This window comes from Mercurialis annua, linkage group LG3 (genome assembly GCF_937616625.2).
Source record: "Mercurialis annua linkage group LG3, ddMerAnnu1.2, whole genome shotgun sequence".
Taxonomy (NCBI): Eukaryota; Viridiplantae; Streptophyta; class Magnoliopsida; order Malpighiales; family Euphorbiaceae; genus Mercurialis; species Mercurialis annua.
In genome coordinates, this window is record NC_065572.1 from 1,498,414 (window position 1) to 1,512,137 (window position 13,724).

The window sequence follows — 13,724 nt, forward strand, 5'->3', positions numbered from 1 at the left end:
CTTTAAATTGACACGTTTTAAATGTCGTGTTATTTTTGAGATTTCGTGTAAAGATAATAATTTTATATGTAATTAACGATGCAAAATACCTAGTGCTAATAATTTTAAATAATTAAAACTTTATCAAGTACATTCATAATCATAACTATAATAAGACCAAAAAAGAAGTTTTACTATAAATACACAATCATATTATAGTGAAGGAACCATCACACATCCATAAAACCTATCCATCTTTTTTAGTTGGCTTAAACCTAAAGCCTAATTGAGAAAATTAGAATACCCTCTCTCACCAAACCCTTTAGAATTGGAAAAAAAAAAACCCTTTAGAAGTACAAAATTCAAAATAAAGTTGTAAACTTTATTTACTTTTTAAAGAAACTCAATGACAATTCGTACCAAAAACCATTAAAGAACGGTCAATAGTTTATCTAGGTAGCATAAATACTCTAATCAATGGAGTATTCCGTTTTAAAAACATACCGGAAATTTGATGTTTTTAAATAAAACTTCATCGATAACACCAAAAATTTTAAAATAACACCATTTTACCGCATCAATATGCAAATATTCAGTTTTTCCGTATCCGTATCCGTGCTATCTATTCTAATGAAAATCAAAAGTTGTCCCACCAACCATTAAACAATGTTTACTTTTAATTCAAACAAAGAACATAAAAAAGCAAGCTTTTTTGAGTTTCTTCTTCATATTCTGACACTGTAGTAGTATTACTAATGGTGTAAATAAAAATGAACTGACACATCACGTGTTACCTTAACACTTTCAAATGTCACTTTAATTTCATTTCTTTATCCACGCGCCAATTTTTTTTCTTTGATCATTCGAGTCTCTCTGTTTTCTTGTGTTTGTTTTCTTTCACTATCACAGTGTACCAATTCATTGCTCCATCTTTAGATCTATCTCCCCCATTGTTGGAGTGTGTGTTAAGGTAAGTACTCAGTACCCTTTTGTTTTGAAGTTCTTGAATTTGTTTTTCTTTAGCTTTTTAGTTTCTGGGTTTGTGACATTTTCCCAAGAAATTTTTTGTTTTAGTTTCTGGGCTGGTGATATTTTCCCAAGAAAATGGTGGTTTTAGTCATGGGTTGATTTTTTTCCATAAAAGATAGAGTCTTGAGTTGTGGGTTTCTTCTGTTTTTTGGACAGAATAAGTTTTTAGTTAGTTACTGGTTCTTGGTATGTTTACATTTTATTTATGTTGGGGTTTTAGTGCAAGAACTGAGCTGAGTTTTCATTTTTGTTTTGTTTATGATAATGTGCAGGAAATGGGGTTAATTTCCAGGAAGATATTTCCTGCTTGTGAGAGTATGTGTGTGTGCTGCCCTGCATTGAGGTCCAGATCTCGACAGCCAGTCAAACGATATAAAAAACTGCTTGCTGAGATTTTTCCCAAGTCTGTAAGTATTCGGGTGTTCATGCGTAAATATTGGCAATTTTTTGTATTTTTTAGTGTTAAGTAATGCTAGGATTTGATTGTAAATGCATATTCATGTTTTTTGGCCTGTCAATGAGCTCCATTCACCCAAAAAACCATGGGAGAATGATAGGCATTATTAGCAGGAGGTTTAATTTGCATGTTAAAGCGTAATTTCTTGTTTGAGTTTGTGTAATGATTTCTTTTTGCTGATCGAATTCTACTGTTTATATCAACTGCTGAATGTCTCCTTATGATTTGCAGGATGGCCCTCCAAATGAAAGAAAAATTGTCAAGTTATGTGAATATGCTGCAAAAAATCCATTTCGAATTCCAAAGGTAGCAACTTTGTTAACATGAAAAAAAGACTAGTGTTTTATATGATTCTTATTCTGATCAGTGTTTTTTATACAGATTGCAAAATATCTTGAAGAAAGATGCTGCAAGGAACTTCGAAGCGAGCACATCAAATGCATTAAAACTGTCACAGAGACTTATAATAAGTTGCTTTCTGTATGCAAGGAGCAAATGTAAGTGCAAGTTTGCTCTTCCGTTTCTTTCAACTTTTGTAATTTCCAAAGCACAAATGTGGAAATTCGATGAACTGATAAGCTTCGAATCTTTTTTCAACAATCGTTTCAACTGCTAATTTCAATTGTTCATCACTTTTCAAGGATGCCAGAAACTTATTTCAATCCTTGTTTTTGCAGGGCCTACTTTGCTAGTAGTTTGTTGAATGTTGTCAGTGAACTGTTGGACAAACCTAAGCAGGATGCTTTTCTGATACTTGGATGCGAGACCTTAACAAAGTTCATCTATAGTCAGGTACCTTTGTGATATTTGTGGAAGAAATAACTGTTAATCCAATTACATATAATGCAGGAATTAAAAGCATTAGGATTAGGAAGCTTCTAGGAAAGAGAGAGAAAGTCAATCAATTTTGGATGTCACGTTGTAAATTTTATATATTATGTAAACATCTGAAACTCTTGAAGTAGATAGATTTTGATACTTATCAGTACCTTGTAAACATCTGAAACTCTTGATGTCACGTTGTAAATTTTACAAGTTTTCTGATCAATTTGGATACTTATCAGTACCATTTCATTGTTTTTATATGATATTTATGAACAGACAGATGGAACTTATGTGCATAACATTGAAAAATTTGTTCAAAGAGTATGTAATTTGGTGCGTGAGCATGGGGAGGAACATCATACAAGCCACTTGAAAGCAGCTAGCCTGCAGTGTCTCTCAGCAATGGTAATTCAATAGGTTTCTGTTTATTTAATTGATTCTTTTTCTTGGTGACCTTTGTTTCTTGATTTGTTACGTTTCACTTCATGTTCTTAATGACTTTTTTCTGTAGTTTGGTTTAATCTTTATGTTATGGGTTTCTGTCTTGCTAGGTGTGGTTCATGGGAAAATTCTTATACATTTTTGGTGCTTTTGATGAGGTTAGTTCCTTTGAGTAAATTCTCTTGATAGTAATGTATATTAAATGGCCTTTTTGTTAGTTTCATTATTTATGATTTTTTAAATCAACTTCTGACATGTTGGTTAGACCTTTATTGTCTTTTTGGTCACTTTGGATGGCAGACGAGGTAAAATGTGCATGATATAATTAAAAACTGAAGGTTCTTCTTGTAATCTTGATGAGCGACTCGCATTATAAACTAATAAAAACCATTTGAATCTGAAGAAATTAATAATTTTCTATTAATCTTTTGGTGAGATGATCATATTGGATATTCCTTTCATCAGTCTCTAATTTAATTTTTGTCTGAATCAGACTCGGGGTATTTATTAAGAGTCTCTAAAACACGCAGACACTATATAATAGGATAAGATTGCACCATAATGAACCCTGTTTTAGGAAGACCAGTCTTTGCAAAAGGCTCTTCATTTTGTTAATTCTGTAAATTTTGAAATGTTCTGGTTTTGGTGCATCTATTGGCTAAGGTGTTTAGTGAATTTGCGATGCTGTAATAAAATTTAGACTATGTGAAAACAGAGGAACTGGTATCTTGCCCTATAACTGATACGCTATGCAGTAGTCTGGTGTTGATAAATGATTAGAATTAAAGTGAACAGTCAATTGTTCCTATAAATCAAGATGATGCCAGTTCTGTGCAGGCTGCAGTAGCTTAGAAAAAGATATTATTTCAGCAGAATAGAGAACTCTTAAAATAACATGTACTAGTTGCAGTTGATGACCTTGATTGAAGAGAATAATTTAATCACTTCATCAAGGTAATACTGGACTGCTGCCTTATCTTTACGTGATGCGGGTCTCTATGTCCATGTATATATCCACATTTGTTCCTTTTATCGGGGTTTGAGTATTATTTATGTTCAAACTGCAGATTGTGCAAGTGACCTTAGACAACTATGAGCCAGATATACATGACGATGAAAGAGGAGAACCACAACATAACTGGGTGGATGAAGTTGTTAGATCTGAAGGAAGAAGTGCTTTTGTCAGTTATGATACTAGTTCTAACTGCAGGATCATCAGGTCGCGGCCAGAGAAAAAAGACCCTTCTCTTTTGACTAGGTATGAGTTTTTAAAAGCCAAGAGAAATCTTACAGCATAAACTGGAATATAGCTCACTTGTGAATATCTTGTTGTTGTAGGGAAGAGATTGAGACGCCTAGTGTTTGGGCTCAAATATGCATTCAAGGAATGGCTGAACTAGCAAAAGAGAGTACCACTGTGCGCCAAGTATTGGATCCAATGTTTGTTTATTTTGATTCTGGAAGGCACTGGGTTCCTCAGCAAGGGTTGTCCACAGCAGTTCTGTCTGATATGTGCTACTTACTGGAAAGTTCAGGTATCTTGTTGTTTTACTTGTAGTTTGTTTAATCACTGTATTGCTTACGGACATTCTGAGTATTGTGCCCTTAAGTCTTTTGTTTTCTCAACGATGTTTAATTTGAGAAGAATGCTAATGTTTATTTCAGGGCATCAACAGTCGGTGTTAGCTGCTGTTATACGCCATCTTGACCACAAAAATGTTACACATGATCCACAACTCAAATCTCATGTCATACAAGTTGCTGCAACTTTGGCCAAGCAAATTAGATCAGAAGTAGTGCTGGCTGAAATTGGATTTGTCAGTGATCTATGCAGGCATCTGAGGAAAAGTTTTCAGGCCACAATTGAATCTGCAGGAGAGCAAGAGTTGAATTTGAATATTTTGCTCCAGCATTCTATTGAAGATTGCTTACTTGAAATTGTTAAAGGGGTAAGTTCGAAGCTAACAAGTTACAGTGAATACATTTTTTTCGTTTTCCTACTGTATTTCTTGTTAAACTTAAATTTCACTGGCTATATCAGATTGGGAATGCACAGCCACTGTTTGACATGATGGCCATAACACTTGAGACATTACCATCTGCTGGAGTTGTTTCTCATGCAACCATTGGTTCATTGATTATTCTTGCTCATATGATCTCATTGTCATCAGTCTCTTCTCGTCCACAGCAGGTATGACAAGTTTGATTGGCTTTTTGTGCCCATGCATATTTATTTTCTGATCTGCTGTCTCGTAGTAGGTTTACTTACCTGCATGCACTTTTGGTAGTTTTTGTTCCTCTGTATTTTTTAGGTGAGTTATATGAATGTAAATTAGATTCATATTTTAACTTGAAAGGTCTTATAATCTTCATTTTATTTTAGAAAATTTCTCAATATCATGACAATGAAACCTGGATTTCTATTTAGAAGTTGTACTTCGAAGATGACGTACTAAAATTTCTGAATAAATTCAATATAGGGTTTTCCAGAATCACTTCTTGTCCAACTTTTGAAAGTAATGCTGCATCCAGATATTGAGGTGCGAGTTGGAGCACACCAGATATTCTCAATGCTTCTTATTCCAAGCTCTAGTCATCCGCGCCAGGGAGTAGCATCTTTGCGATCTGGTTATATATGTGAACCAAGGCATCCCAGTACTGCATCTGCATTTTCATCTATAGCAGCATTACTTGAGAAGCTTCGGCGAGAGAAGGATGGTGGCAGAATGGACAAGCATAGGAATAATGTTTCTGATGATCACAAAGAAAAAGCCTTTTTAGAAGAAGACTGGAAGCAGGGGCGACCTCGAAAGGCTTCTCCTAATTTTTACAAAATAAGTTCTATTATTGACAGAACCTCTGCTACAAGTTTGGTTGAGACGGTAAGCAAATCTATTCTGTGCTGTTAAGTATGCATGTGCTGTAAATTAGTTTGGCAAGCTGCTAAGTAAGACCTAATAATTGATTTGTAGGAGCCATACGTCATGAAGCTTAGTGAGGATCAAATTACACTGTTGCTGTCTGCCTTCTGGATACAAGCCAATCTTCCAGACAACTTGCCCTCCAATTTTGAAGCTATAGCTCATTCATTCACGGTCACGGTTATTTCCTCACGGTTAAAGGTTTGATATATAAATTTGTAGATGTTCCTTCTCTTCTTTGCGGCTGATCACTTTCCTGTTGTAGTTTTTCTGTAACTCGTTAATAAATGTCCTTAACAAATCTTGTCATGGAAGTTGGAGCCCTTGTTGCATATAGCAGCAGTGGAGGTGACACCATGTCCGTTTTTTGTTTCTGAACCTATCTCTTGGAGCATGCGGCATTTCTTCCTTCAATCTTCCCTCTGCCTTCTTGGGATTTTACATTAAATCCTGTAGAATCTGTAGGAAACAGTTGTTGTTAACAGGGGGCTTGTGTGTATGTTGTGCATCTTTGTTTTTTACTGATACCAATGACCATATCTCAACTTGTTCTTTTACAGGGCCCAAGTGACAGCCTTGTTGTCCGTTTCTTTCAGCTGCCCCTATCTCTCAGAAGTTTATCCGTTGATCCTCACAACGGTATAGATCACTTACTCAAACAACATGGAGTATTAGTGTCAAAGAAATGTATGTGTAACTTATGTTGTTTACTGTCTTTTGTCAGGGATGCTACAGCCAGCATGCCAGAGATCAATATTTGTATTATCAACCGAAATGTTAATGTTTGTTGCTAAAATATATCAAATTCCCGAGTTGAATGACCAACTCAAGCAATTACTATCAAGTGATGTGAGTTTGTATCTTCTGTTTATTGTTATTGTAACGATTCTGAAATAATTTAAGGGTACGACTCCTGATATTGCTAGAGTACAGCTTTCCTTTTGACTAGTGGTTTAGAGATCTCTTTTATTACAGTGAAATGCATGGCATGGGTTAGTTATAGCTATTACTGGACATTCATTGCTTTTTAAGATGACAGATAAAAGGCAGTAATCATAAGCTCACACGTTTACTGGAAACATTATTGATTAACTCGGTATGTCTTCTATCAATTCAGATTGATCCTTATCTTGGCATTAATGGCGACCTTCAATTATATACAAAGCCTCAGATGGATTTGGGAGAATACGGTTCCCTCTCTGATAATCAATTAGCTTCATCATTACTTCTAGAGTTGCGGAACAAAGTATTTGAATCGGACAAGGTCATAATTGACACCTTAATCCAGAACCTACTGAATGCTACTGAGGTAATCGCTGACAATCAGACCCCTCTCATTTCTCTCTCTCACACACAAATTTCTTACTCTCACGTGTTCCTATGCTTCTCTAGCTGGAGGCTGATGATCTGGCTAGGCAATTATCGGAACCATTCACTCCTGATGATGCATTTGTCTTTGCACCGCGATCACTACTTGATGTGGACCACAACCAAATGGTTGCTCATTCTAAGGAATCACTCTCCTTCGATGAGGTATGAACTTATTAATACTCTACTCATAATCCTAATTTGGCATCATATGCAAAATTAAGATGAATTCTACAATTTTTGCACGGGTGTTATTTTTGTTATCGAGAAAGAAATTAGTTCATGAATCTATGGCAATAAACAGAATAATTGTGAAATTGACTGTGCTATGACTGTTGCATTGCAGGATATTCCAACAAGCTCATTGGCTGAGGATGACACATTAAGCGAAGCATCTGTTGCAGACATGTCCCGTTTCATTCCTAAAATGCCATCATCGCCTTCCGTTTCCCATGTTATTAGTATCGGGCAACTTTTGGAATCGGTAATAATCCTTTTTGTGGAAACCATACAAGTCCTGTGTGGTAATTTGACAAAATTTGTGCGCTATTTATTTATGCTTTCTACGATTTCAGGCACTTGAGGTAGCTGGTCAAGTGGCAGGAGCGTCTATCTCTACGTCACCCCTCCCATATAACACCATGGCTAAACAGTGCGAAGATCTAGGCAAAGGCACACGTAATAAGCTCTCCAATTGGTTGGCTCATGAATACCATTACAATCGTGAAGCTAACAAATGTTTGCCAGCTGCAAACGGATTCCCTGCACTAGAGAAGGTTAGTGGACTGAATTTACCGGTCACCTTATGCTATAACATTGTGAATTCAATTGCCTATTTTAATGCTATGGCCGCATAACAAACAAGACCCTGTGTACTGAGGGGCATATCATGATGTCGGAATGCTAATTGCAGATAATGAATAGCGTGGAGATGGATCAAACAGCCATCAAGCCGATAGGTCCATGCTTGGCGATGAGGCTTCCCCCGGCCAGTCCGTTTGATAACTTCATGAAAGCTGCCGGATGTTGAAAGAATCGAGCAGCGTTCATGCATCTGTTGTGTGATCTATGTTGTAAAATTTCTTTAGGTAGAAGTTAGAATTTGTAGGCTGCTCCTTAGTTCAGTTTGCTAATGTATTAGTTTTATGACTTTTTGAATGATGGCCGAGAGATTGATGAGTTGGTTCGAATGGTTTAGGCCAATTGACAAATTGTGTAATTGATGTCTCTTTTGTATTTCTTGTAGTTTTGTATCAAAGTATGTTTAAATGCCGGGTAATTGATCCTGGAGATCACTGTACTTTCGAATATTTTCATTTCAGTTACTAAACTATTTTTTTTTCATTTCGATCACTGAACTTTCATTTTTTTTCATTTTGGTATTTCAGGCCAAAAATGCTTAGGTGGCAGCCGGAAGTTGACATGTGACATCCGGATTTTACAAGTTTTACTTTGAAAATTTATCACATACATAATTTCACTTTAAAAATGACTTTTTGGATCAAATAATGCATATATAGCAACTTTTCAGATTAAAAAAAATTAATTTCGGCTGCCACCTAAGCATTTTTGGCCGGAAAATACCAAAATGAAAAAAATTGAAAGTTCAGTGATCAAAATGAAAAAAAAAAATTAGCGACTGAAATGAAAAAACTCGAAAGTTCAGTGATCTTCAGGATTAATTACCCTTTAAATGCCTAAGAATGCTTTTTCTAGTACTCTCATGCTTTATTTATTTTTATTTAAATGTGCTGGAGCATAATCCATTATGTCATTGAAGTTCAATAAAAAGGGTCATGTATGATGATACATAGGGGTTAGCAAAATTTGGGTTAAACTAAATTAATAATTAGATTCTTTCAAAATAATAATAATTAATAATTAGATGTCTAAAATAAATTAATAAATTGGATTTTGGTTAGTCATATTTGGTTAAACAATTTAAGTTACAAATGCTATTTTGCAGGATTGATTATAAAAAAAATCAATTTTGTTATATTCCCTCCGTCCCAATAGAGTTGTCCACTTTGCCTTTATCACATAGTTTAAAAAAAGCAATCATTGTTTATAGTTTTTGTAAAATTTTCCTTACTTTTCTTGTCATACCCCTATTTAATGTAGGGTCCACTTACAATTTACTTTTATTAGTGGACTTTAAATAGGGGTAATGTAAGAAAATTAAGTGTAAAATTAGTTATTTTTTGAAAGTGGACAAGAGTTTTGGGACAAAAAAAATTCTCAAAGTGGACAACTCTATTGAGACGGAGGGAGTAGTTAATAAATTTAAAAATTAGATAAATTGAATTAATTAAAAATGAATAATCTTTGTCTTTTTAGTTTTTATGAGATTATCGGGTAATTGATCTTGAAGGTCAATAAACTTTTAATTTAATTTTATTTCAGTCACTAAATTTTAATTTTGTTTTTTGGTTATTAAATTTTATTTCATTTTTATTTTAGTTTTTTCCGACTAAAATTGCTTAAGTGGCAGCCGGAATTTATATTTTTTATCTGAAAATTTGCCATGTATGTAGAATTTGACTTAAAAACTCATTTTCAAAATAAAATCATGTATAATTGGTAAATTTTCAAAGTAAAACAAATTGATTTTAACAAACAGATATAAATTGTAGTAATGACTAAAAACTTGCGGTTTTAGGATTAAATTTTGGCAAAAAACTTAAAAACCCCCCACTTTTGACTTTGTTTTCAATTGCACCACCGCGTAGGAGGATTTTCAATTACACCCTATTTAGGGTTTTCAGTTTTCGTCTGTACCCCAATTGACTAAAATGACCTCTTTTTATTTAGAAAAAAGTTTAAATTAATCCTTCATATACTAATTTATTTGTTTTTTTCAAATGGAAAAAATAATGATACTATCCCTCTATTTAGTTGGTTTTAATAATTTTATAATTAAATTATCAATTTTTTTTATTTTGGGGTACAGATGAAAACCCTAAATAGGGTGCAATTGAAAATTCTCTTAAATGGTGGTTGAATTGAAAAAAAGTTCAAAGGTGGGGGATTTTTCAGTATTTTTGCCTTAAATTTTAAAAATATTCTTATGTAAAAAATCCAAAAAAATATGAGAAAATTACACCAAATCACCCAAAAATTGAAAAGTTTATGTTAATGACTCACAAATTATTTTTTTGCAAAAATCTCTCTTTTTTTAAAACCTATTTTCATGAGTACCTGACTATAATTTTAGTCCAAGTTTGCCCTCAATACACACTCACATCGAAATCAATGTACGCACTACACCTAATTATGTTCCATCTCTTCTCTTCTCTTCTCTGTAACCTTCACTTTCTATATGTTTTATCAGTCCGTGGTTTAATTTATTACGGCCAGGCTGCCGGTGGCCGAACCTCCAGTGGTTGGTAGCCAGAACGCCGAACTTTTGGTAGGCGGTCGGTAGTCAGAACACCGGTAGTCGCTGATTGCTATTGACGATTCTATTATTGCCGTCGTCGGGGATTCACATTGAAAATAAAATTAATCTTCGCAGGGAGTAAATATTTGAATTGCTTGATTTAATTGTGGCTTTGAGATCTGGATTAGTGGGTTCGAAAATAGAATTTCTTCTCCACCTATGTTATTGCTCTTTTATGCACCTGTACACTTGTACCTGCCAAAGGAACAAGATGAACACAAATGATGAAATGTGTAAAAAGGTTCCCAACTTTTATTTTATAATTTATTTGGTTTCTAAAATTTTAATTTTATTAACACATCACAACTGAATGAAGGTTTTCAATTTTAATTTCAGATATTTAGAAAATAATATATTGAAATTCTAAAATTATTAATTTCATTAATTTATAAAATAAAATAATTGTTAAGATTATTTTTGAATTTCTTTATGTGTAGTGTGTATTGCACACATGATATGTAACTCATAAATGATGAAAATAGTAAAAAAAAAAAAACCAAAAATCAACCTGATGTGAACCGGATGTGAACCTATATTAAATGAACTACCTTAATTCAATTTTTAATAAAATTTATCTTACTGCTCTTTACTATCTTAAATATTTTTATATAGAGAGAATTTTAAGATTTAGTGTAATATACAAATTAAATATCTCTTTTAAGTGAAATGTATCTGACAGTCTATAAAACTGGAAATCAACCTGATGTGAACCATATATGAACTTATATTAACTGAATCACCTTAATTCAATTTTTAATAAATTTTGTCTTGTTGTTCTTTACAGTCTTAAATTACATTTTATATAGAGATAATTTTAAGATTTAGAGTAATATACAAATTGAATATCTCTTGTAAGTGAAATGTATTTGACATACTATAAAACCGAAAATCAACCCGATGTGAACCTATATCAACTAAACTACCTTAATTTAATTGTTAATAAAATTTGTCTTTCTGCTCTTAATAATCTTAACTGACATTTTATTAAGATTTAGTATAATATTCAAATTGAATATTTCTTTTAAGTGAAATATATTTGACAGTCTATATACCCAAAATCAACCTGATGTAAACCTAATGTGAACCTATATCAACTGAACTAACTTAATTCAATTTTTAATAAAATTTATCTTGCTGATCTTTACAATTTTAACTGACATTTTATATTGAGGGAATTTTGATATTTAGTGTAACATACAAATTGAATATTTCTTATAAGTGAAATATATTTGACAGTCTATATAACCCAAAATCAACCTAATGTAAACCTGATGTGAACCTATATCAACTGAACTAACTTAATTCAATTTTTAATAAAATTTTATCTTGCTGTTCTTTACAATTTTAACTGACATTTTATATTGAGAGAATTTTGAGATTAAGTATAATATACAAATTGAAATGTATTTGACAGTGTATAAAATTAAAAATCGACCTTATGTGAACCTATATCAACTGAACTATATTGATGTAAACTCAAAATCATAGATTTAATATAATTTTGTGGTGGTCGGTGTGAATATAATTATAGACTTAATGTAAAATCAAAATCAACTCAATGTCATTTAATACAAACTCAATGTAAACTTAATATAAACTCAATATAATTTAAATTAAACTAATCTAAAATAAATTTGTAGTGAACTTAATATAAATTCCATATATTAAAACATCAAAGATAATGTCTCCATCAAATTAGATTTTTTTCATGTAAAGTTAGACTTAAAAGCATTCATCTAATTGTGCTCAAATTGCTTCCAAATTCCAACCGTCATGAACCACACTATTTACTTGAATATGATATTTAGATATTAATTTGTTTCTTTTTCTAATTAAAAATTGAATTTATCAACAACCTTGCACATGTTAAGACTTTGAACAGTTTGTTCATTAACATTAGATAGTACAGACCCATGAGAAATAATGTCTAGTTCATGTACAAATTACTTCCAACATTCTACTTTATGAAGCTATTTTAACCATTCAAAGCATGACATCATAACTTTGAGTACAAACATTCATATTCAAATTGGTGAAAGAGTAGAAAATAACCAAAAGAAAATCTGAAAAAAAGACTAAAACCTAAACAATTAATTAGTAGTAGACCTCCAAAATAGTTAAACAGATTTATGAAGCTATTTATGCGAAACACTCTTGGTTCTTTTTATAATCTTCAATTCAAAAAATAGTCATTAGCAATTGAAATTACAAACAACTAATTTAACTTTTGTCTGTAAACTGTAAGACAACAATCAAAAATATATATAAAAAATTAGCAAGCCAAAAACAAGATCAGAAAAATCTTTATAAAGTGTTAAAAATTATAAACTGTATATACAATTATACAAGTAAATAATATGAAGGCAATTGTTGAAAAAGTCCATGTCTGCAATTCCTTATCGTCCACCATCAAACAGCACTGCAATCTCCAATTCAAGCTTTCTTTCCAATTTCTGTAAAACCTAAACGGTCGAATCGCCGCCGCCGATCGTCCTTATACAAGTAAATAATTCAAGCTCTCTTTCCTATTTTCTTATCGTCCTGGTCGGCGACGCAGAAGCAGGTCTTCGAGATGGCCGCGTTGAATTCTTACTGCAATTTCTTCTTCTCTGGTTCAGTGACAAGAAAGGGGCATAATTGTCCAGTTATACTATAAAAACAGCTAATATTAGATTATAAGAGATTTGCGTAAAGTTTTAACCTTTTTTGGGAGATTTCTGCTTATTATTTTTTGATGAGGTATAAATGTTAATGAAGTCCCATTTTGAGGGATTTGTGAAAATTACCCAAAAAATATGGTGTATGGAAGGCCCAGAAATCTACAGTGGTGAATATCTTAAACCCAATGGGAACACGAAACATGGCAGAATATTATGTCCACGCTATAAATAGATACAGTAAAAAACATGCCCTCTGTAAATCCGGGTCATTTGTCATTATTATGTGTTTCTACTATTTACCCACCGTATAAAAAATGGATCTTTGCTCCTTTTTTTGTAATTACAGTTAAACAAAACTACTTTTTCAGTCCTTTATTTGACCTCATTACAGTCATTTTCTCTGTAGTCTGTATGTACCCACCTTATTATCTCTGGTCTTTTCTCGGAAAAGAAAGTTCAGCGTCTCGTCTTTTTTCTTTAGCTCAAGTTTAAGTTTAACTAGGATTTTTTAACTAGCTGGAGTTTTTGTTTTTTCTGTTTTTTTAAAAAAAAGCGCTCGTATGCTGCCCGTCGCTTGCTCGTTGGTTCATTATTCTTGTTTGGTC

The 13,724-nt window shown here is 32.8% G+C and overlaps 1 protein-coding gene across 2 annotated transcripts; it reads left to right on the top strand.

The window, feature by feature from the left end:
- The first annotated feature begins 693 nt into the window (after positions 1–693).
- Positions 694–8,364, top strand: LOC126673050 (protein SEMI-ROLLED LEAF 2). Of its 2 annotated transcripts, none has more exons than XM_050367002.2 (20): positions 694–949; positions 1,281–1,415; positions 1,697–1,771; positions 1,847–1,962; positions 2,143–2,257; positions 2,567–2,695; positions 2,842–2,889; positions 3,799–3,989; positions 4,070–4,266; positions 4,397–4,680; positions 4,773–4,922; positions 5,212–5,613; positions 5,704–5,853; positions 6,213–6,291; positions 6,377–6,501; positions 6,770–6,961; positions 7,045–7,185; positions 7,367–7,504; positions 7,596–7,796; positions 7,934–8,364. In XM_050367002.2, the coding sequence occupies exons 2-20, from the start codon at positions 1,284–1,286 to the stop codon at positions 8,048–8,050; spliced, it is 2,982 nt and encodes a 993-aa protein (XP_050222959.1). In that variant the 5' UTR covers positions 694–949; positions 1,281–1,283; the 3' UTR covers positions 8,051–8,364. The 2 variants fall into 2 exon arrangements, with proteins under 2 accessions (XP_050222959.1, XP_050222960.1); XM_050367003.2 differs by lacking the exon at positions 694–949 and adding an exon at positions 1,048–1,194.
- Positions 8,365–13,724: the final 5,360 nt, after the last annotated feature.

Excerpts from the sequence above, each read along its gene's own strand:
- LOC126673050 (XM_050367002.2), top strand. The coding sequence starts at position 1,284 with ATGGGGTTAATTTCCAGGAAGATATTTCCTGCTTGTGAGAGTATGTGT. Across the intron at positions 4,267-4,396 it reads CTACTTACTGGAAAGTTCAG|GGCATCAACAGTCGGTGTTA; the intron begins GTATCTTGTTGT and ends TGTTTATTTCAG. Across the intron at positions 4,681-4,772 it reads TACTTGAAATTGTTAAAGGG|ATTGGGAATGCACAGCCACT; the intron begins GTAAGTTCGAAG and ends TGGCTATATCAG.